The 23,403-nt window shown below is 36.5% G+C and overlaps 1 protein-coding gene across 1 annotated transcript in view; it reads left to right on the forward strand.

The window, feature by feature from the left end:
- Sog (chordin short gastrulation) overlaps positions 1-23,403 on the forward strand; it is a 248,134-nt gene that overhangs the window by 178,341 nt on the left and 46,390 nt on the right. Inside the window, exon 3 of the mRNA XM_076791136.1 lies at positions 1,197-1,326. Within this exon, the coding sequence (XP_076647251.1) occupies positions 1,197-1,326 (130 nt within the window). The remainder of the gene's footprint in view (positions 1-1,196; positions 1,327-23,403) is intronic.

Raw genomic sequence — 23,403 nt, forward strand, 5'->3', positions numbered from 1 at the left:
CTTATAAGCTAGATATTTTGGACATTTATCGAGTAGAGACTGTATCATGCTATGTATTACAGTTTTAAATAATAGTCTGCATAGAATCAATTTGATTTTCTTTACATAAAAAAAACAAAATCATGATCGTTACCCGTACGTTGCCAAATTTGAAAATGGCTATAAAAATACGAAAAAGTCTGAAGCTATTAATATACATATGTATATCCACACAGAAGCAACATTGAAAGACTTTTTAACGTCTGTTGCTGCCTTCTTCTTCTTTTATTCGATAAAACTGGCGACCTTCTCAAGATATATGCAAGATCATCTAAAAGTTGCTTCTCTGTGGACATAGCTTTAGTAACCAGCATACTGACGGTACCTATTGTGAAACTGTACACCGTCGATTGTACAGAAAGAAACCAATAATCACGCGTCGTCCCTGAGTGGTTAAGGATTCAAGAGGAACCAGGAAACATATGACATTTAACTAAAGTGCAAACGCAAGAAAGAGTATTTCTACGCCCGTTTACGGTGCCCGGATTGAATCATGCTGGGGTACATGAATGTATCGTAAAGAACGACACCGTGGCCTGTAAGTAAGACGTTTTGAACGCAAAAAGCATTTATTTAGGTTAGAAACGACAGATCTACAGTGGAAAGCCGGCGAAGTCAGGGGATTTACAAGACGTACCCGTTGCTCTGGCACGCAATGGTTAACGGCACCATTGACCGTGGTTTAGAACGTTCACATGACGGGTCGTCAATTCTTTTTTTTCTCCGGCTGTCTCGTCTACACCCGGTAGAAAGTGGCGATCGACAAAGACATTAAATAATAATTTATATTACGCTGGGGAACTGTAAATCCTGTCCCGGGTAATGGTACCATTGACCGTGATAAACGAGTCCTTTGTGATCAATAACACCTACCAATTACTTGCCGATAGATTTATCGCGTGCCGCGTGTATGTAAACGTTACAACTATCGTCAGCGATGCGTAAAGCGGTAATAAACATGTGAGCGCGTTTACAGGCCCGCGAACATTGCAGCCGCACTTTCAAACGTCAATTGCGGGGACGTGTCCACTTGGAAACGGTACCTACTACAAGATTCGGCCTACCGCTGCGCGTTGGTCCTCATTAAAATACTTATCTCATCGTAATTCTCCAGTTTCCATCAGTTCATTGACAGGTGTTTCGTTTCCTCTGTTCAGGTGCAAAAGAAACGACGAATCGTCGCGAGGGTCCATTGCCGCAACATCAAGAACGAATGCCCAAAACTAACGTGCCACGAGCCTGTCCTGCTTCCTGGACGTTGCTGCAAATCATGTCCTGGAGACTTCAGTAAGTAACGTCTCTTTGCAAAACAGTGCTGTGTGTGTTGGACTTACAATGGAACGTACGTCGATTTTTACGAAACTTTGGGAAAACGGAGTTTTTCAGGAAAATATTGGAAACATATTTTTAAAACACCCCTCAGTGGTGCGGGTCGGAACCGTATTTGGTCGAATATCTCGGAAACTATTAGAGCTAGAAGGATGGTTGAAGTAGCAAATTGATGTGTTTTTTTTTAGGAATAGATCTGCAAAACCACATTTCCAATATTACCATTTGTTTGAACAAGATCTTGAAAAATAGCACATTCTTGTTAATTTTTCCAATTAAATGTTAATCTATTTTCTTGAATATCGGTATGTGAGAAGTGTATATTCTGATACAGATAAAACAGAATTTTGAATTTTACATTTTAAAAAAGGTATTATAATTGAAATATTTCACCATTTTCTGCGTGACGATGACGTTAGGTGTTAATAATTAGTCAAATAGAAGATTTATACGATACATATTTTGAATACTTGTAACAGGATGAAACTCGATATTCCATTTGGAATGATCCAAAATTGTTGCTATTGTTATAATAACAATACTGGTCTTTAATCTAATTAACCCTTCAGAGACAACGTGTGACTGTTCATTTTCTCTTGTACGATCTACATTGTACAATGTTACAGATGTTATCATAATCTGTTGGTGATTCAGACATTTCAATCATTTTTATAGCTACAATGGCTTCAAAAAGTATTGGCAAAATAAATTTCCAATTTTTGGAAAATTGTTTTTATTTAAACTGTTATAATCTCGAAAAAAGGTTCAACAATACACCCGGGCTGAGTTTGAAGCTTGAAACCTCTACCTTTAGAATCCATCGCTTATTGTCTTCTAAGTTGTTTATGCATAATATAGTGGATAGGAAGATACGTTCTTTCTCAGAAATGCTTGAAACGTCTCTAAAAACTCCCATAGATTTGACGACCGAAGCTTCTCGTTTGCATCAATCTCCCAAAACCTGATATATGATTTTTTTTATCGTTTTATTGTGCTCTGAATGAAAGTTGTACTGCTAACTTAACCGTATTACAGTGTTTACTCGATATATGTCCAAAACACGAGTCTGGCAGGGCAATTATCGGCTGGAAGATTATGTAGTATGTTTACACTCCTCGGTGACCGAGGCCACTCGAGCTTTGAGGCCCCTCACTGGGACTTTTATTAGCTAGATATTTGGGACATATGTCGAATAAAGACTGTACACGCTACATCATTAGACCTTAACACTAATCGAGGATACTACAGTCAGGGACAAAAAGATAGATAGCACCCTGTTAATTTGTTAATTTTTATTTAGTAGAAAAAATAAATTAAATTTCTTGTACGATACATCGCTTTACACTGTTTTTTGTTTATTCAGTTCAGTTGGTAAAACTAAAATGTTGTTGCTCCGTATGAATTTATCTACAAAAATGTAAACTTTCAAGACAAATTAATGCGACAAACTACATCAGGCTTGGTATTTAACTGGCCCGATCCGAGGCTTTCTCGAAAGCTACGCTCGCTCCCCGTGACGGTCCAAGTTCTCGAACCACCTCAGGCTCGTACACCCGTATCAATAAGTTTCCACATTACCCATGAGGTACAATGCGTTTTCTTTTTTTGTTGGTAGTATCCCCTGTAAGCTTATTCCACTGCATCGCATGATAATTTCGAGAAAATAAATTTGGAATATAGTTTTTACTTGTATTGTCAAAATTTTACTGATATTTAGGAAAACTAGATTTTTTCAAGAAGATTTGAAATTATGTAGACTGACATTTATTATGCGTCGCTGTAGAATAGTCCTACAGGGTATACCACTGACAAAAAAAGAAACGCATTGTCAATAGTACCTCACGGGTAATGTGGAAACCTATTGATACGGGTGTTGTCTTAATGCACCACGCGCAGTTGATATGGTACGGGCCTGAGATGGCTCGGGATCTTGGACCGTCACGGGGAACGAGACGCGCGGCCGGGTCAAGAGGGCGTAGCCTTCGAGAAAGCCTCGGATCGGGCCAGTTAAATGCCAAGCCTGAACTACATAATAGGACATGTGTTTCAAAAATGGAAGATACAGAAAAACAATTGATCAGTTTTGTTTAATATTCGATATTTCGTAGAGCTAGCATAACACCCAGCATCTTCGGCAATTTGTCTAGCGAACATTTTTGAATTCGATGATAGGATCAGAATTCTTCTTGTATGCCACGACTATCCGGATATTTAACAAATTTACTGATTACGTTTCTACTTCGATTTAATACTAGCAATTCTAACAATAGAAAACTTTCTTTTAAACAATTTTAGAGCGGCGTACATTTCAGACGCACTTCATTTCTTTCAAACCTACGAAATGTAGTGTGAAAAGGCTGTGCATGATGTAGAATATTGATAAGCATATATTATGCAAATATGTGTAGGCAAATTACCGGGATAACGATTCGAAAAAAATCAAGACTTTCGTGTTGCACATGATTTTGTGCATCGTATCTGAAAGGATACAGTGTTTACTCTACACATGTCCCAAATTCCTAGCCGATAAAAGTCCCAGAACTATCCCCACTACCTTCGGCTATACCCCGTGAGGGGCCTCCGCTGTCCTTCTCTACGTTCGGCGTGGATCAAAGAATAGTATCTCCTGGTCGATATATATCCCTGGCTAGACCCGTGATTTACACAAAAAAGTAAAAATTTATTCAGCACGCAACACTAGAGAGTGGTTGCTTTATAACACACCACAATATTTGAACACAACTCCGCAATCACCGGATACGAATCCGATGGAAAATTTATGGCATCCGCTTGATAAAAAAATCCGGACCCGGCATATTTCAAGTAAAGAACAATTAAAACTTGCTCTTCAAGAGGAATGGTGCAATATTACACACGAAATCACATCCAATTTAGTGGATTCAACGCCAAGAAGACTGGACGCAATTATACAGTTGAAAGGCTATCCAACGAAATATTAACTTGATTTATTTTCGCAAATTATAACACGTTTATTGCTAAATTTGTTACATGTACGAATACTTTTTGCGTGCTAATTTTGAGAGACTTCAGATTGTTTTTAATATATCTCATTAACGTTAACTTTTCGTTAGTTTATTTATATCACATTTTGTAGTTGAAACGTATAATAATCGTAATTGTGTTTTTGTTTTATAAAAGAATGTACAATTACATAAAGAAATGTATGGTTTTCTATAAGAGGTGTACGTATACTTTTTACACTCACTGTACGTACAACAACAAGTGGACCAAATTTCCTTGAGAAGAATTACCATTGTGGGAGAATTTTCCGTTTGAACGGTACAGTGGTTGCAGCTGATTGCATCGGTGTATCCGACCGATTGGAAAATAAGATCGTCCGCGTCGCTGAAAGTGATTACGCGAAAGGAATTGTTCCGCTTCGACGTGGCTGTATATCGTCTTATCTAAGGTAAAAAATATCGGGGCTCCGGCACGTGTCCGCCAATACGTCTGTCGATAAATATTGTCGGACGCCGCTTACACCTGTAAAGAAACGCACAGAATGTCGGTGAGAAAATAGGACACGCGTTGGTGCTAAACACGACAATGTCCCCGAGATAAGGAGGTTGACGTCATGGGGTCCTGAGACTGCAGCCTCGTGACAACCATGAACTGGCATCTACACAAGCGCGCAGGCGGTTTTTATGCTGACCGGATAAGCTCTGTGTCGGTATCGTTTCTAGTCACGATGATTTTAATGCGTTTAGAAACGCGAGGCCTATTCATGGGGAGATCTGTTGCAATTAATGCAGTCCACTCAAACGACGAGACAATTTTAATTGCTCTGGTACTCCATAGTAGGGCATCGCCCAATGGTGCTTGTTTAAATTAACCCTAACATACGTCTGCTTCTTAACAATAGTTGCGCAAATGATCCTTTCGTGATTTTCAACCATTTTCAAGTACATCCGATTAGAAAAATCATAGAAAAATAAAAATTTGATGGTTGACACAACAAATTCCCACGAAATCAAAGCAATTTAATTAATCAAACTGAAAGTAGGAAACTAAGATTTCTCACAGTGGATTCCACTTTAACATTTTTCCATTCTAAAAGTCCTGAAAAGCATCAGGTTTATTCAAGTAGGTATAGCACAATAAACATGAAAATGACAGTTGCATGTATTTTTCTTGAAATCGAAGTCACTTATTCAATTAGATTTTCATAGCAACACTATTGTTCCACAGAATGTAGTTTATAAAACGCCGTTATCACCATGACACTAGGTCGTCCTAATACAGTCTCTACTCGATAAATTTCCAAAATATCTAGCCTATATTTGTTCCAGAACTATCCCCATTACCGCAGGGTATACATACCCCGTGAGAGCCCCGGCTTTTCGAGATTCAACGACCTTTTCTACATTCGGCAGTGAATCAAAGAATAGTATCTTCTAGCCGATAATTGTCTCTGGCCAGACCCCTGTTTCGGACAATTATCGAGTAGACACTGTAGTGTCTTTTCCTATGTGAACGTTTAATATTGTTTAATAACACGAGCATACGCAATTACACCTGTGCGTTAATGTTTTATTATATTTCCTAAGCTTCCTCTTACTTAGCCACGTAATTTGCTTTCTTAAAAAACTATATACTTTGAATGTATTATTGTTATTCTCTAGGGTTATTTATTATTCTTTGAAGATAAGAAGTCCTCGCGTCAATGCTGTACCGACACTGCAATGCGTAGTCTAGTTTTTCTTTTCTATGCACAGTAATGTTTTCCCTATAGCAACAGGACTTTGGAATATTATACTTAAATATACAAACGACAATAAATAATTTTTTGAGAATTTTTCACCCAAGAAAAATAGTCGTAATTTAAAGTTTTCTAAACTGTGGAGTCGAGACCCCTCCCCCGGGAGTACTAGGGTTCCTCAAGAAATAATATTATAATCTACAGATTTATTATGACGTAGGTACACCATTTGAAGGCACAAAGCTACTCCTTGAAGTCCTATCTTCAGTTTCTATTTGTGTAAATATCCAACTTTACTTTTAAATAAAGTTTATTTCAATATCAGCAATAAGTTTATTTCAAATATCATCGGAATTATATGATATTTGGTTTCATTTTAATCAGAAAAATTCCACGAATATGTTGGTGAAAGTCATGAATAAATTGGTGAAAAATAAAGAAGTTCTCGAGCTTCGCTGTCCTTTTCTACGTTCGGCACTGCATCAAAGAACAGTAGGGTCTTGCCGGCAGCATTTCCCAGCTGTGATTTGGACAGATAATTCATAAGAGACACGAGTAGTGTCCCTTCTCGAGAATTTCTCGAGAAATTTTATAACAGATTATTTCTCATTTCTCGAGAAATACTGAAATTTCTCGAGAGATTTAAATCTAGGGAAATTCTTATGATCTCATGTATTTTATGACATATAAATTTTTAAATTCTCTTAAGTTCTTATTTAAAACTAGAAAAACTGAATACTGAATTGAGTAATGAGTTTCTTGTTGTTATTAAAGAAGAAATATCTAAAAGAAGAGACAAGATTGTTGTATCCCTTATAAAATATCTGCATAATCCAGAATCTCTGCAAAAAGATTCAGAAGATACATTTTTTTATTTAACATCCAAGGCAGATATGTATAAAATGGCAAAACAAATTCTAAGCAGACTTTTTGGAAAATATGACAATGATTCTTATGAAAATAGTGAAAAACTTTCAGATTCTCAAAATGGGGAACTATCACTGGAAAAACAGTTAGAATTAAAAATTGCAGATGGCCTTCAAGAATTTAGTGTCAAGAGTTCAGTGGGAGAAGAAAATAAATTCCGAACTCTAACAAAGGAATTCCAAATTTTTTAGTCCACTGAAAAAAAGACACTCAATCTTCAGCAACTTTTGGATGTTCTGTATACGATAAAGCCAACATCCACACAAAATGAAAGAAATTTTTCTACGGCTACAGATTTTGTTACAAAAAAAAAGAAGTAGATTATCTGATTCTACATTAGACGCATTATGCTTCTTAAGAAGTCATTTCAAAAGAAAAGCGTAATGTTTCATTTTATAAAAGTTTGGTAAAAGTTTCCCAATATATAATAATTCTCAATATATATCTCCATAATTCTCGAGAATTATGGAGAAATATAGTCTTATTTCTCACTTCTCGAGAAATGAAAAATGTTGAGAAATCAGGAACACTAGACACGAGTTACGACGAGTTTACCGACCGCAGCGAACTGTAAATGCTGGTAAGCTATCGTTGCCTTTTTCTACGTTCAGCACTGCATCAATCAAAGAATCAAAAAATAGTGTCCCAACGACAAGACCCGAGCTGCTGACATAAAACTCGGATTCACTGTATTACGAACAATGATTGGCAGAGAGATTAAACGCGGAAACGAGAAGAGACACATGGGCTGTGCGGAATCCAGTCGTTGTTGGAAGCCCGGCATAAGAGTGTGCTTGACCAGCTCGTAAACATCGCGGCAAGAATATAGACGCAAACATATCGAGACCGTACGCATTAATAAGAGTCAAGTGGCAAGCATAAATCATTTATCAACGATTGCCACCTCTTTGTCCGTGTCCTTCTCTTTTGTCGAGAGTCTGTTCTTGCTATCTCTGTCCGAGCCCGTTTCCTGCGGCCTGGTGCCGGTGCGACGCGCTTCGCCGATCGTCTCTCCGTCGTTCTGATCGAACCGATAATCGTATTTGCAATACCATGTAATCATGGCCTGCCGTTATCTTCGGTACCTTTATTTTTGTTATCGCCCCGTCGTTCGAGTGCCCTTATTAACGGATTAGTGGATCAGCGAGCGCACGTCGCGCGTCGTCGCCACCGCTGCCGACTATTCTCTTCGTTTCTTTGTCGGTTAAATATAATCGCCAGCACTGTTTATCTTCCCCGATGCTTACAGCCGTGGAATATATTTACAATTAAACGACATAATCGCTTATCCCCGTAGAATAAAGAGTAATAAATGCGCACGATCTCTTTAGAGCAGCCACGGCAGTCCGTCTATCTCAATTTATACTAACTAAGACGACAGCGTTCTCGTTGCCCTCACGGCGATAATGCGTTATTTTGCATTGAAAACACCCGATGATATACACTCGGCGACAAAACTATGCGGACGTCTATGTTTTTGGTAGATTCTCCGATGTAGTACAATGACTCTTGTTGATATTCAGACATACTTTCGAAGAGAATTACTTTTTTATTAGGTTGGCGCAAAAATAATTGCTGGTTTTATCTCATTAGCTAGACTACGGATCTTGATGCATTTATGGCTTCTGAAAATTTTCAAAAAATGCTATAATATAAAATCCCACAGAATTTAGTACGATTTTTATTTATTCCAGATCTACAAAGGCTACTACCACAAAAATGAGATTTTATTTGTTTCACTTTCCTAAAATTTGCCTGCAAAAATGGAAAATTAAAAAAATATCCGCAGTCTACTGATCACATTCATGTAAAGTATTGTAAAGGGTCATCAAATAGGGGTTATACATGCTTAAATTGAAATAAAAACGTAACTGTATGAGACATCTTTTATTTACTGATATATATGCCATTATGTTTTAAAAATAATTTCATTTATTAAATGACCGCTTCAGAACTTCAGTAAAAAATAGATCCGTGAACACCAATTTTTAGCCAGTTTTGCGCATAAATCGGCACCTACGGCATCAAAATAACACAATTAATGTTGATTTTTAAATCATCTATTGTTGTCACCGTATTGGAATAATCCAACGGTCGAACATAACCCCAGAAAAGAGTTCCTTCTTGTATTTTAATACGAAATCGGGCACGAACTTCTGCGCTGACCTAACACACCAATGGATAGTGCGAGAGTTCATCTATCGATTTGTGTTCTGTCTTTTGTCGTAACTATTAACTTATTGGGTTGTGGTTGCTGTCAAAACGTAAATGGAGAAAAAGCAAATACTATAAATAATTATGAGTTCAGATTAGAATGCGAAGCGACAGAAACTTCTCGCAATATTAACGGTGCATTTAGTCAACTTAGCATTGGTTTATAAAATTCCATGATAGAGAAAAAATTTCGAAGACGAAGAGGTTCGCATATGTCCTTCTGCAATTGATATTGATTAGACTGCGGATTTTATGCATTTATGACAATAATGTGTAGGTGCAATTTAAAACAGTGAAAAGATTAGAAGAGTATTAGTATATTATTCTCACTATATTAAAATTATTAGTGAAAAATATAAATTTATATTTAGCTCCTATGTCTTGCAATTGATTTTGATGATCCTAACCCAGATATGTTGTTAAGGTCATCATCAACTATTTTTATAAATATCTCGGACAACTAAAGCCGAGCGGCGGTAACAAGTATAGGCCAAAGTTGTTCATAATGGTGTCCTTGACAACATATTTCAAGGTCATCAAAATCGACGAGGAGGACACTTACAAGGAGAGGCCACGACCTTCGGGTCACCGATTCGGTTGAAACTTTGCACACTTATAGATCTCGTTCTCCTGTTCACGAATATATACCATTATAGGGGCAGATACCCAATAGTTTTCGAGATATTGACGATTAAACTTTCATTATTCCCTATGTAATGCCGTATTTTTTCTGGCCTGTACCAAGAGTCGGCGTAGCACGACGGTAGCGTGCCAAGTTTTCAGCCAGACGACCAGGGTTCGAGTCCTATCGACTAACGCATTTTTTAAAAATTTCATTATGTTTTATCATTGCATATTTATATTATTAATTTCAATCGATTAAATTTCATGCATAAAATTGCATTTTGAATTACAAATAACATGTATTTATTTACTAATGACAGTATTATTTACTATTATTATATATTAAATGATAATTAATAGTAATTAAATAGTAATAGTAATTAAATAGTAATAGTAATTTATATATTAAATACATATATTAAATTTTAAGAAGTCTTTATAAATATCTTGTGTTAACTTTCCGGACTTCGAACAAGTTACTATTACGTTTGTGTGATGTGACATAAGTTCATCTACCTTTTTTTGAACAAGTGCGGTCTTTTCTCCCTTATATGTTATTGTCCTTTCGAACGTTGATTGATACTGACTTCCTGTCTGATCCGTGGTGATTATATAATTTAAATGAGAAAATATATGGGTGGGTTTAACCATTTTTACACTAGGATTACGGGATCCGTCAAAATTATGAGTTTTAACATTTTTAGTTTACAATTATTGAGATTATGAGGAATTATTCAACAAATTTATTTTTTTCGGTGTATCTTTTGTAAAGTAATGTAAAATAGTCGCTTTTAATGTGTTACGAGCCAGGGCTGCGAGCAACGCAAGAGGCTGGCGAGGGGTTGTTACCCCAGGAATATGGTTTCAATTGTTAGTTAGGTACGCGGACGCACCCAATGCATAATCGGAGAGCCGCTAGGATAGTTGACGTCGAGGACGCACCTGATGCGAAATCAGGGAACCTCTGGGAGGTTGGAGTCAAACGCTCACGCACCCGATGCAAAAACCGAGGAGCTACTAGAAGTATGAAACTTCGTGAACGCACCTAATGCGAAATCGGGGAGTCACTAGGAGAGACACGCGGCGAACCCGATATGAAAGGAAGGTGGATAACTCACAGACGCACCTGATGCGAAACCAGGGAGCTGCTAGGATACGGAAGAACCCAATACGAAATCAGGGATCCGCTAGGATGGTATAGTTTTCGTGGACGCACCCAATGCGAAACCGGGGAGCCACTAGGTTGGAGAAATCTTCGTTGATTTGAATTTAAGATTAGTAAGCCTCGTAACTTATATATAATTTAATTGATACAATCCGAGCGGTAAGATTGTATCATGTGGGAACGTTCAATTATTAGATTAGGATATTAGGCAATAATGAAGGGTTGTAGATTACGCGAGGTAACAAACAAGACAAATATATTCTGAATTGAAATAATTACAAGTGTAGTTGTTTGTGTCGCGAGTGAATGTAGTAAGTGTACAATTTGAGAAATTGTTACCTACGATGCACGGTTTTGACGCACTGGCAATGCGCGGTCGGAAAGCGATTGTTGAATGCCAAATAGAATCTCAACTAGATCTCACTAGAATTGACGCGACGTGACTGCACGATTACTGAACCGCTTCTGAATCTCCACTGAACCAAAGAGGATGAAAATGAACGGGTTTATATACCTTGAAAATGAAAGGGGTACTCTGTTTAAGATTTAATGTCGCGTAGGGTCACAGTCACATTTTTTGTTACTTATTATCACGAAAGGGGTTAATGAAGGTTATCCGGGCTATTTCCTATTAGAATATTGATTAACAGATGCCAGAAGGGAGTGTCTAGAGATTTTGATATAAAGAAGGCATACAGTATCTTTCGTTAATAAAAGGGGCCTGTTGGGACGTTTTTCGTTCTCAGAAAAGAGATTAGAAATTCTAATCGAAATGAACGTGGAGAACGTCTCCATACGTAACAAATGACCCGTAAAGCTAGTGTTAATTACCTGTTCTATTGTTTAACACGTTCGCGGACGTGAATGCTATAGCATTCATTTTCATAGTGATGCAAAATGACATGAATGCTATAGCATTCAAATTTTAAAGCCAATTTTTATTCATTTAATTTTATACAACCTTAAGTTTTTGTAATTAATATACATTTCAAAGTAATGACCAACTGTCATTACTAATGACAGTTAACTTATTATTATTGTTTATGTCTAATCAGATTTCGGATAGTACAACTAGTTTCAAGAAAAATTGCCTGTCTATTTTTGCAGATCACTGAAATTTTTACTGTCCGTGAACGTGTTAAGGAATTGAGATTATAGATATAAGTTCTACTTTAATGTATGTATACTCTTCACACATAAATGTCAGAGAAGATGATTGAACACTTAATTTGTTTAGAACATGAATGAAAAAGCTAATAAGTTACTATAGTCTAATGCATTATTTAAATAAATTTCTCCGGGTCTGTTTCCACAGCTGCATTTCTTATAATATATGATAAAAATGGGAAAATGCTCATCAAGAAATACACAGTTTAGCCGCTTACAAAATTTGTCTAGCTCCAATAGTATGCAGCACGTTTCACTCCATCTTAAAATGACATTTTTATCATCATGAAAACGATTTCAGATACGTGTTGTAAAACCGTTTTTATAAAATATGCTTTCTACTAAAATTGCACAAAAATCGGTGGATGTCATTTCGACACGTTTTCTTGTCAAATGCGCAACTTTCACTCGAATCCACAACCGAATTCTCAATGTGCTCGTGCGATTTGTTTCCTTTTCCTTTTCACAAGCGTCCATTGACCTCTCTTTTTCTCTTGACCAACTTCAATATCGTCGTTAATCGCTGCGTAGAATGCGGATAGAATAAACGAAATGCTCAGAATAGCTGCGCCCATTCCTATCGACTTTTCACTAGAAATATAAGGAACAGTGAAAAATGAAGGCCGAGGATTTAGCACTGTCTTGCGAATGGGCTTCCACTCGCGCAACCGAGCATAGACGAAGTATTGTGCACGTACTGACCCCATGCGGCACCCAGCACCATTTAACAGTCAACCATAAATTCTTTATGAAATCATTGCACTGTTTCGCGATTCGCTGGACCTAGCGTTCACTAAAACAATCGAGCAATAAAAAACAAATATATACGTCGATCTAACTCTTCGTTCCTAATCGATTCCGACCAATACCGTCTTAGTTTTATCATTGTGTCTTACATTTTATTAAAAATAAAAATGTTCTGCATCTATTACAAGCTATTCGAACCAAATAAAATAAGTTAATTAATAATTTTAATAAGTTGATTATCATTTTTGTCATAAATGAATAGAATTCGCAGTTTTTCATTATTTGTATTAATCTAAATTATCTATTTATATTATTTATAGATTATATTGAATTTCTCTCGTGTAGTGAAATTATGAAAACTGCTAAAACTCTATTTAGGTATATTCTGTATGACTTGTAATAGTTCTAAGAGAAACAAGGACCAAATCAAAAGTCCTTTTGTTCATTAATAATTTCGATAATCTTCTATTCGTATCACAAGAGCATCTTTATAACGTTGGCGATGATTGCACTAAATATCTAAAACCAGTCCTTTTGTTTGATCTAATCATTCTCGTGTTAATTTTGCCAATGCCAACATTTTTAATCGCATTATCACCCATTAACAAGTTGAAATTATTTGACCGATTCCGTGCGATTATCAGATCGCGAGCCAAAACCAGAAGTTTCCCTGATAACTCAAACGTGGAAGTTGCGTGGAATATAAAAGGAATACGTCCTTAAAGACGAATTTTGCTGCAGAGAGTGCTTTAGCGACAGAACAAGGTTTAGTCGTTCGCGATTGGCAATGCGGCGAGCCATTAATTCCGCGAAAGAAATCGGACTTGAGAAGACGTATATCCGAAAAGGACGCGCGACAGACGCCAGGCGCCAGGTATCCTACATTTTATTTACAAATAAGGAAGCCGTTGCCGAGGTTTTACGTGATTTTCTGCAACGCGGTCGAGGCCTGACGAGCGTTACGTGCTTCCATGACGAAATAACGTGACAACGGATAAGATGACTCGAGGGGAAAAAAGAAAAAGCTTAATTGGATATTCATCGTAGATCAATTATCGCCGCGCATTGTTAAACGCGTCTACTGCGTGGATCTCTGTAAAACTAAAGAGAAATGCAAATTATGTGTATTGTAAATGTCCAGCCTGCAGACTATCACTCCATAAAACTCGCGAGTTTGCGCCAACGAGTTCGTGAGCATTGCGCGAGCTTCAATAGATTTCGTACATTATGCTCGTACATTGTGTTCATACGTCACAAGTTCATAAGTTGTGTTCATACGTTATGTAACACTGAGGTTTCATGAAACACGGTAGATCCTTCGCAAGAATCCATCTATTGTTTGAGAACGTATGCTGTAGCAGCTGTTTGATTATATGTTATACCATAAAACGTTTGATTTGTTTCTATTAAAGTTGTAAAACGTATTTCTTTATGATGTGACATTTAACTTCAGATTTTATGCATTCATGACAGAAATGAATAAGTGAAAAACAAAACTATGAAGACATTACATTAATTAACGAATATAAGGTTCCATTATTTCAGACTTATATGTATTAAAGAAGAAACACATTTTCACTTAATTTTTGTTTCTTTCGATTGGTTTAGAAAATTTTTTTATTGAAACGCAGTACGGTGTCTACTCGATAATTTTCCAAAACACGGGTTTGGCCAGGGACAATTATTAGCTAGAAGATACTATTCTTTGATCCAATACTGAACGTAGAATAGGACAAGCAAAATTCTAGAGGCCTCTCACGGGCTATACCCCGCGGTATGTAGTGGGTATAGTTCTGAGACAATTATAGGATAGATATTTTGAACATTTATCGAGTAGAAACTGTACTACATTCCTTTAGCACAACGTAGAATTTTGTTTTGTCGATAAAGCTTATTATTATCAACGTCAAGCTAAAGAAAAGATGCAACGATCAATGTATGTATTTTCATCTGCAACAGTACCAACAGATTTTCTTTTGCATAAAGATCTGCGGTCTAATGATGATGTCTACAAGATTGTTGAAGGCCTAGTGGACCCTGGAGGTTCCTGAAGGATTTACAAGGGCATCTTGAACCTTAGCTTACTTAGGAAGGAACAGGGCTCGGAAATAGGAAGAGAAAAAGTAATGTTAGGTGCAAAAGAATGAGACAAGGGAGGGGGAGAAGAATAGAGAAAATAAAAGAAAGAATAAAAGAAATAGGAGAAGGAAAAAGAGAAGAGATAGAATGGGGATAGAGTAAAAAATGTTAGAAGGAAATGATGAATAGAAGGAAGAAGGCAAACAGTCTTTACTAGATATATGTCCCAAATATCTGGCCGATTAAAATCCCAGAACTATCCCCACTACCGCTACTGCCGCGGGGTATACCCTGAGAGGCCAAGAAGCTTCGCTGTCCTTTTCTACGTTCAGTAGTGTATCAAAGAATAGTATCTTCTATCCGATATATATCCCTGGGTAGACCCGTGTTGTGGGCATATATCGAGTAAACACTGTACAAAGAGAAGGGAACGCGTTTGGCAATTTCCCCCTCCTGTAGAAAGAACGGTAGTAATGTTTTAAACTACCCAAACCACGAAATTCTGTTACCGTTATCATTAAAATCCTTCCACTATGCATAACAATTATTAGAACGAAATACAACGTGAATGGGATATTCGTTACAGCGCGCTATTATGTAATGTGAAGTCTTGGCAAAATACGCGCCATTGTTCTCGTTCAGACGGATTTTTGTTGATTTGGTAGGCGAGCGATTTCGATTCGTGTGATCGCGCGATTCAGTTCTCTTTCCCCATAAAAGAGATACATATACGCGATAAAACGAAAGGCAGAACGCTGAGCAGCGCTGCTTCTTACGGTCGCGATAAAGAAATCTCGCGCGCCCCGAATGGAAGTAGAAAGCGCGCGGACAATGACAGCGGGGACTTGTCCACGGGTAATAAATGCGAGTTCGCTAATTGATTCTAAGTAACCAATAAATTGCTGTGCCGGCTACGTTGCAAAAGCGGCTGGTGGTGTGCGGAGCGAGCGTGCGTGTGGTATCGTTTCCCAATAGATTATCTTCCTCCTTTTTCCTATTCGCGACGCATCGTTGTCGCCAGACCAAAGTTCGCCAGGTTTTTCACGGTTGTCTGAAAAACGAGAGCCTCGATCTGCAAGCTTCACTATCAACGATAGCTATACCGTGCATACGTATATATATGGTAGTCTTGTGAAACATTTACAATGTTTACAATCATTTTCCCCTAACGTTAAGCCTAATTTCTAAAGTCAAAATAAATCGAAATGAATAAACTACTTCAATAAAACAATCAAATAAATTGCAAATAGAATAAAATAATTCTTAAACCGTAATCACTGTTTCCCTGTTTTAGCCTTTTAGTCTAATGTTATACAGGGTGTCCCAAAAATGTTGTATTTCTTTGAAAGGGATGATTCCTGAGATCAATCGAAGTAACTTTTTCCTTTGCGAAAAGGACATTGAAAGAAAAATACAGGATTCCATTAACGGATGATTTGCGTTATGGCGAGCGTTATGTTTGTTTTATTTTATTTTGATATATTGTTATTTCATATTTGTATGTCCGTTTTTATTATTTTATTATACTTAGTATACTGAAAAGCGACAGTAGCGACTCTCTCTCTCTCTCTCTCTCTCTCTCTCTCTCTCTCTCTCTCTGTGTATTTAGTGGTCTGCGATTTTGCGAGTTGAAGGAGAGATGTGATGTAATGGGATTGTAACCCTGAGGGGAACAATAAATGAATACATTAACGGATGATTTTGAAATTTTGCAAAAAAATTGAACGCCGAAACGCTTTTCGCCATTGCACACGTCCCTTGAAATAGTACAACTTTGTCGTGAGAAATCTCTTCATACAAGAATAAGTATCAAAGATACAGTGTTTACTCGATGTATCTCCAAGACACGACTCTAGTCAGGGACATATATCGGCCAGGATAGGACATCGGAGATCTAGAAGCGACCGAGTTCTCTCGAGCTTCTTTGCCCCTCACGGCGTATACCCCGCGGCAGTGGGGATAGTTCTGGGACTTTTATCGGCTAGGCACTTGGGACATACAAAACCTATATAAAGTAAACCATGTACTTGGGCAAACCAATTTATCTGAGACACCCTTATAGTGAGCAAACAGATTGTAACGTGCAAGTTAAAAAAAAAACATTGCGCATTTGATTAAATCTTGTGTTTATTTTTATTCGAAGATAGACAAGGAGAAGGTGTGTTTTCGTGCTATTTGGCTTCTAACGTTCGCAAAGGTAAAAATGCAGTAAAAACAGCAGAAAAGATTCATACATGGTGAACAGTGATGCTGCTATACATATAAATGAATGAGTGATAGAAATAGACATTCTAGGAAGAGTACAGAGTCTAATTAAAATTATTTCATAGTAGATTTTAGACTTTAGTAATTTAATATAAAATAAAAATTTGTCTTAAATTCTAATGGGAGTTAGGATTAAATATTAAAACATCGATAAAATCTTCAGTCTAATCGAATCAATCCACGTTACATCGTTCAAAAGATTATTAAAATGACGAAGAGAATATTAAAATCTACCGTTCAGAATCATTTAAATCTTTTTCTTAGTGAAAATGTTGACATTGCTTTTCAGTCAATTCCAATGTTGTTATCATTTACATGGATCCTTTCAGTAGAAGGAAGGAAAGTTGGATACCGACGATAAGTGATTGCCATGCAACAGCAGCGATCTGTACGATATTTAATTAAGTGCGGACGTGCAATAAATATTCAATATTCAATTACGCGCGGACGTTCGAGTTTCCCAAGAAGATTAGCAATCGAATAGCGACTATATCTCATAAATATTTAAAGAACGACACGGTTGACTACGCTTGTTACACATTCCACGGCGAACTTTGATTTTATGTTCATTATGAAAAGCGTATAACGCTGGAAGGACATGAATTACTGCTACGTGCGTTTTCCTAATCGACCATTCATTCGAAACTCAACACTACACTTTTTCCATGCTGAATTTCTTTTGAAATGTTGCGAATTCCTCCCGGCGTCCTTTGCATATTTTTCGTGCAAGCCTTCTCGCATGAGTTTATGTTTACGCTACGTGAAGCACCCATAATTCAAACATCGAGGAATGTTATACCTGCGCTTATGAGCATTCACCGTATACATTGTGTGCACGTTGTACGAAGATAGTAATTTTATTCACGAAAAAGCATACAGCGAAAATATTTTTATGAAATAATTATATTTTATAGATGTTACGACACTGTGAATAAAAATGCTTCACTATGACTCCAGTATTTCGCAATAATTTTCAGTCTTGTACAGCAGTGTACGATTTTTGGTAATACGTAGCATTTGGTTACTTGCAATGAGACGCAATACTATAATATAACATCCTCTTAGGAAATATAGCATGTAATACGTAACTTCGTGGTAGATGTATTTAGTAACTACATACTACGAGTTCGTAATTATATGATTTTCAGTAGACCGTTGTGTTACGTGATTTGGTGATAGAATGTAGTTCTACACTTTTTCAATGAAACATACCGCGCTAACTTTTAGAATGTAGTATTACAGGAGAAACAGTATAATTCACGATATCTGAGAGAAAATTCAATGTAACAGTACGTGATTTTCGATAGTACGAGGTACTACATACGTATTTTCATTATATCGCAGAATCACGCTATAGTAATATTAGATGCTAGTTTCGATGCAGGCCTTTTTATTGAACCTTGTTCCTTTATATAATAATATTTTACAACTATTTTCTTTGCTTTCTTGCTATCAATAAACTTCGTATATTTAAGTATCGGCTAGATATGATTTCAACGTACTAAACTCACCGACAGAGGAGATAAACTTCTTTTAAATTCTGATCTTTACAAATTGCAGTTATAAAAACTTTATTTTGCATAAAAGACTGCCGTCCAGTTATTAGCTTGTATAATTTACTTTCGTAAGCAATAAAGCCGTCCAAGTGAATACATAAATAGATAATTATTTAGGTCGTGAACCGAGTGTTTGCATTTTTATCGTGGCTTGTCTATCGAGAAAACGAATTCGCAATCCATTTCGTAGCGAATTAAATAATTTTTCAGCATTTTTAAGGATCTAACGAAACATTCTAAAAAACTTTCTTGAATTATACCAACTGAAAATAGAAGTTTTTGATTACATTTCATCAAAGATACATATCTTTATGAAGATAGAATATAAAACAATTTATAATTATTCAACATAATAGAAATCTATCGCAATTTAACTATATGTCTACGAAGGACATTGAACATATTTGAAAAATAAGTTGGAAGTGAGTCGCTGGTTACTCAGGTATACATACAGGGTGTCCCAAAGATGTCGTATTTCCTTGGAAGGGGTGATTCCTGACGCAATTCGAAGTATCTTTTTCCTTTGCGAAAATGTTCTCTGCGGCTCTGTTAAGGAGTTATTAGCGAAACATACGGACCAATCAGAGCGCGGATACAGCATGCGGATTCTGACTCAGCCAATGCCAACGCCACGATCAACGGGAGCTTTCGCTGATTGTGGTGCGTGTTTTTCGTTAATAACTTCTTAACAAAGCCGCGGAGAACACTTTTGCAAAGGAAAAAGCTGCTTCAAACGATCTCAGGAACTATCCCTTTCAAGGAAGTACAACACTTTTGGGACACCCTGTATACATACATTAATATCGAATGTATCAAAGTTAAGAACAGCGCCGAAGATAAAGTAATGTTTGTTTCTCGACGCTTCTATAGATGATCATCTAGTAAGCATTGCTTTGATCGCTGCTTCTTAAAAACAATAGAATATATTTCTACGCTTCGCTCTCATCATCGATCTGATCGTTTATCGCAGCTCCAACATAAACGTATCCTAAGGCCTAACTCGCACGGATCACTTTTCGACGGAACAACAACAAAACAACGGTTTTTGTATGATTACTAGACTGCAGATTTTCTGCACTTATGGTAAAAGAAGTAGGTGCGATTTAAAATAGCAAAAGATTAATAGGTGCTAAACTTACTGAGCACTAAATGTGACTGACAAGTATTTCCATAAGAAAGTTACGAAATACACATTCAATCATTTCCCATGAAAAGCTCTTTATAATTTCAATAATTGTATAATAATCAGACTCTGGGTTTCATGCATTTTTGACAAAACTGAGTAAATGCAATTTAAAACGCTGAAAAGATAAATAGACTTTAAGAGTATATTAATACATTATTTTCACTACATTAAAATTATTAGCTCCTGCTTACATTTATATTTAGCTGCTGCGTCTTGTTATAGATGCATTAACGTAGAAAGAGAGAATTTTCCATATAGCTCTCGTTTCTTGCAATCGATGCAGAAAATTTAGAATTTTCATAAAGATCTAGATTGATATAGTGATTACAAGACTGCAGATCTTTATATAAAATAAAAATTGTCCAAATCAATTGTAAGAAACTGAAGTTGAATGGAAATGTATTTTATCTTCAAATCATCCTAAAAAGTCGAAAATAATATAGATATGTATATCCTTAGATTCTTCTGTCTTTTCAGTCTTGTATTTGACCTATTCTATTTTGCCATAAGTGCATAAAATCCACAGTCAAGTAATTACACCAGCTCTGGAACACACCGCTCACGGACAGCACTAGCATAAACATTTTATGCTTAGTATTTCTATGACGTTTATTCTATATTGTATATTTGTAATAATATGTATGAATCCTCAAGAGGGTCACAGCGACAGCCACCGTTCTTGTGGTTGTCGCATGATTCAGAAGTAGCCCGTGTCAGTTAACTTTTAGACCTAACTGTATACGATCTTCGTAAGTTCGTAATGCGATGACGATATCGTGACAGTCAAGAATTCCATGCGATCATTACCTTAATTCTATGCCGGCCGAATCATTGACGCGTTCGGTCGAACGATTCCCAACTGGCCTCGATAAACGACCAGATCTCGAAACAAGCTCTCTTTGGAGCTCGCGAAATCACGGTGTCAAAGGTCAATATTCGAATTGTCGTTAACAGAAGCTGCGTCACACAGTGGGGCATTTGCCTAATCTATTCATTCGAAATTACCGTCCTACGCTCACGTAATTTTTTACTCGTACAACCTGCCAACTGGTGATTCAACATGCAAAAACAAGTAATAACAATTTTGGGTTTAACGCCTCGTTTGCGACAAAATCGAATTTGAAAATTCAGCGTTGTGTACAGTGTTGTGTACAGTGTGATATATGTCGAAAACACGGGTCTAACCAGGGACATATATCGGCCAGGAGATGTTATTCTTTGATCCACGCTGAACGTAGAAAAGGACAGTTCATGGCCCCTCACGGGGTATACATACCCCGCTGCAGTGGGGATAATTCTGGGACTTTTATCGGCTAAGCATTTGGGACATATACAGGGTGTTTCGTAAATGGTGGGCAAAACTTTAGTAATAGATTCCTAATGTTTAGAGAAGATACAAAAGTTATATTAACATAGGTCCGGAAATGATTAGTTTCTAAGTTATTAAAGTTTCTGTGTCACAAGTCTTGTCACATCGTCTTAGAGGAAATGTTCCACATGACCACCTCTTGTCTCGGTACGAGCCCCAGTTCATCATCTCATTAATAAAATATAAATTGTAAATAAGAATAGTACATTTCGATAACGTAAACATAGACCGGTGATTACTCAAAAACATTGTTGATGCCTTTAAACTGACTCTGGCACGAAAACATCAATAACTCAGAAATTAATCTTTTCCGGAGCTATGTTGATATACCTTTTTTCTACTCTAAGCATTAGGAATCTATTCCTAAAGTTTTGCCCACCATTTATGAAACACCCTGTATAGAGTAAACACTGTAGTACATATGTTGTAGAGATAAGAATTGGCTGATGCGTCTGTTCATGATCCACCGATTCTACTTTCCGCAGATACTAGAGCACGCGAACCCAGCGGGTCTTCAAACTTCTTCCATTATTTCGGAAACAACCTGTATGTCTGTAAAATACGCTAATTACTATTAGTATTATTTACTATATTAGGCTATCGTCCATGTCAATCTTACATTCATTCAATCCTAGTCCATGTCCATCTTACAGTAATATACATTTTCACATTACATATTTGTAAATATAGCTAGCTAAACTTGGCCCGAGAGGTAGGGATATACAATTTTGATGCATGAACTGCACTGTAAGACAGAAAAATAAAATATGAAATTATACAAAAAGAACATGAATAGAGTTGAATCATTCTAATCTTAAAGTTCCTCCAATGCTAAAGTTAAATCAGTTAAATCTGGACACCAAGATCTAAGGATCATTACATTGATGAGAAAAGAAGACATTTTTATCTTGAAAATAGTTTTATTCCTGTACTGCATAGGTCTGATAGCATTCTATATACAGTAGTGGGTCCATTCACTCGCAAGGAGACTGCAAACCCTTATCGTCACGGATTTAGTTCAGATTTTGCAGAGTTATAGATTTAGTTCTCCTGATTACGAAAATACCTATAAAAATCGAAAATGCACATTAAAATCCATTTTGTATGCTCAATAAATTTTAAATAATATATTTTTGCTGACTAAAGGCCTGATTGAAAATGATACTTATTATTTTACAGAAGAAATCCCCTATAGATCCACTAGATTTATCCACTACATACACAAAAGATAATAATTATAAATTATAGATAAGAATAAAAAATAAAAAATAATATTAAAATAATACATAAGAAACAATAAATAGTAACCAAAACGGTTGATGTGGCTTGCGATCACGCTTCAATGTTGCACATAACAAAAATTGTAAGTACTTTATTTGATTTCTATATTTATTCTACGTAACGTATATTTTTTATATTGTACTTCCATCGCCTTCCGGTACGATTAATATTATACAAACTCCAGGAACCGTGATGGCAATCCACATTAACCGTTTTATGTATTATTATGTATTATGTATTATTTTAATATTATTTTTTGTTTTTTATTCTTATCTATAATTTATAATTATTATCTTTTGTGTATGTAGTGATAGATCAAGTATTTCTTCTGTAAAATAGTAAGTATCATTTTCAATCAGTCCTTTAGTCAGTAAAAATATATTATTTAAAATTTATTGAGCATCCAAAATAGATTTTTACGTGTGAAATATTAAAAAGAAGTAAGTTGCCAACGAAGGAACTCGAACCTAGGCTTACGACGTACAAAGTTCAGCTCGCTGCCGCTACGCCGCACCTTGGTAACTTTGTGAACTAAATTGGCATTTTACGGTTATATCGAAACTTTAATTACAAATATCTCGAAAACTATTGAGTGTCTGTCCCTATAATGGGGTATTTTCGTAATCAGGAGAACTAAATATCTATAACTCTGCAAAATCTGAACTAAATCCGTGACGACAAGGGTTTGGAGTCTCCTTGTCAGAATGGAACCTCTTTCATAATTGCCGGCATATT

Source organism: Halictus rubicundus, chromosome 7, assembly GCF_050948215.1.
Source record: "Halictus rubicundus isolate RS-2024b chromosome 7, iyHalRubi1_principal, whole genome shotgun sequence".
Taxonomy (NCBI): domain Eukaryota; kingdom Metazoa; phylum Arthropoda; class Insecta; order Hymenoptera; family Halictidae; genus Halictus; species Halictus rubicundus.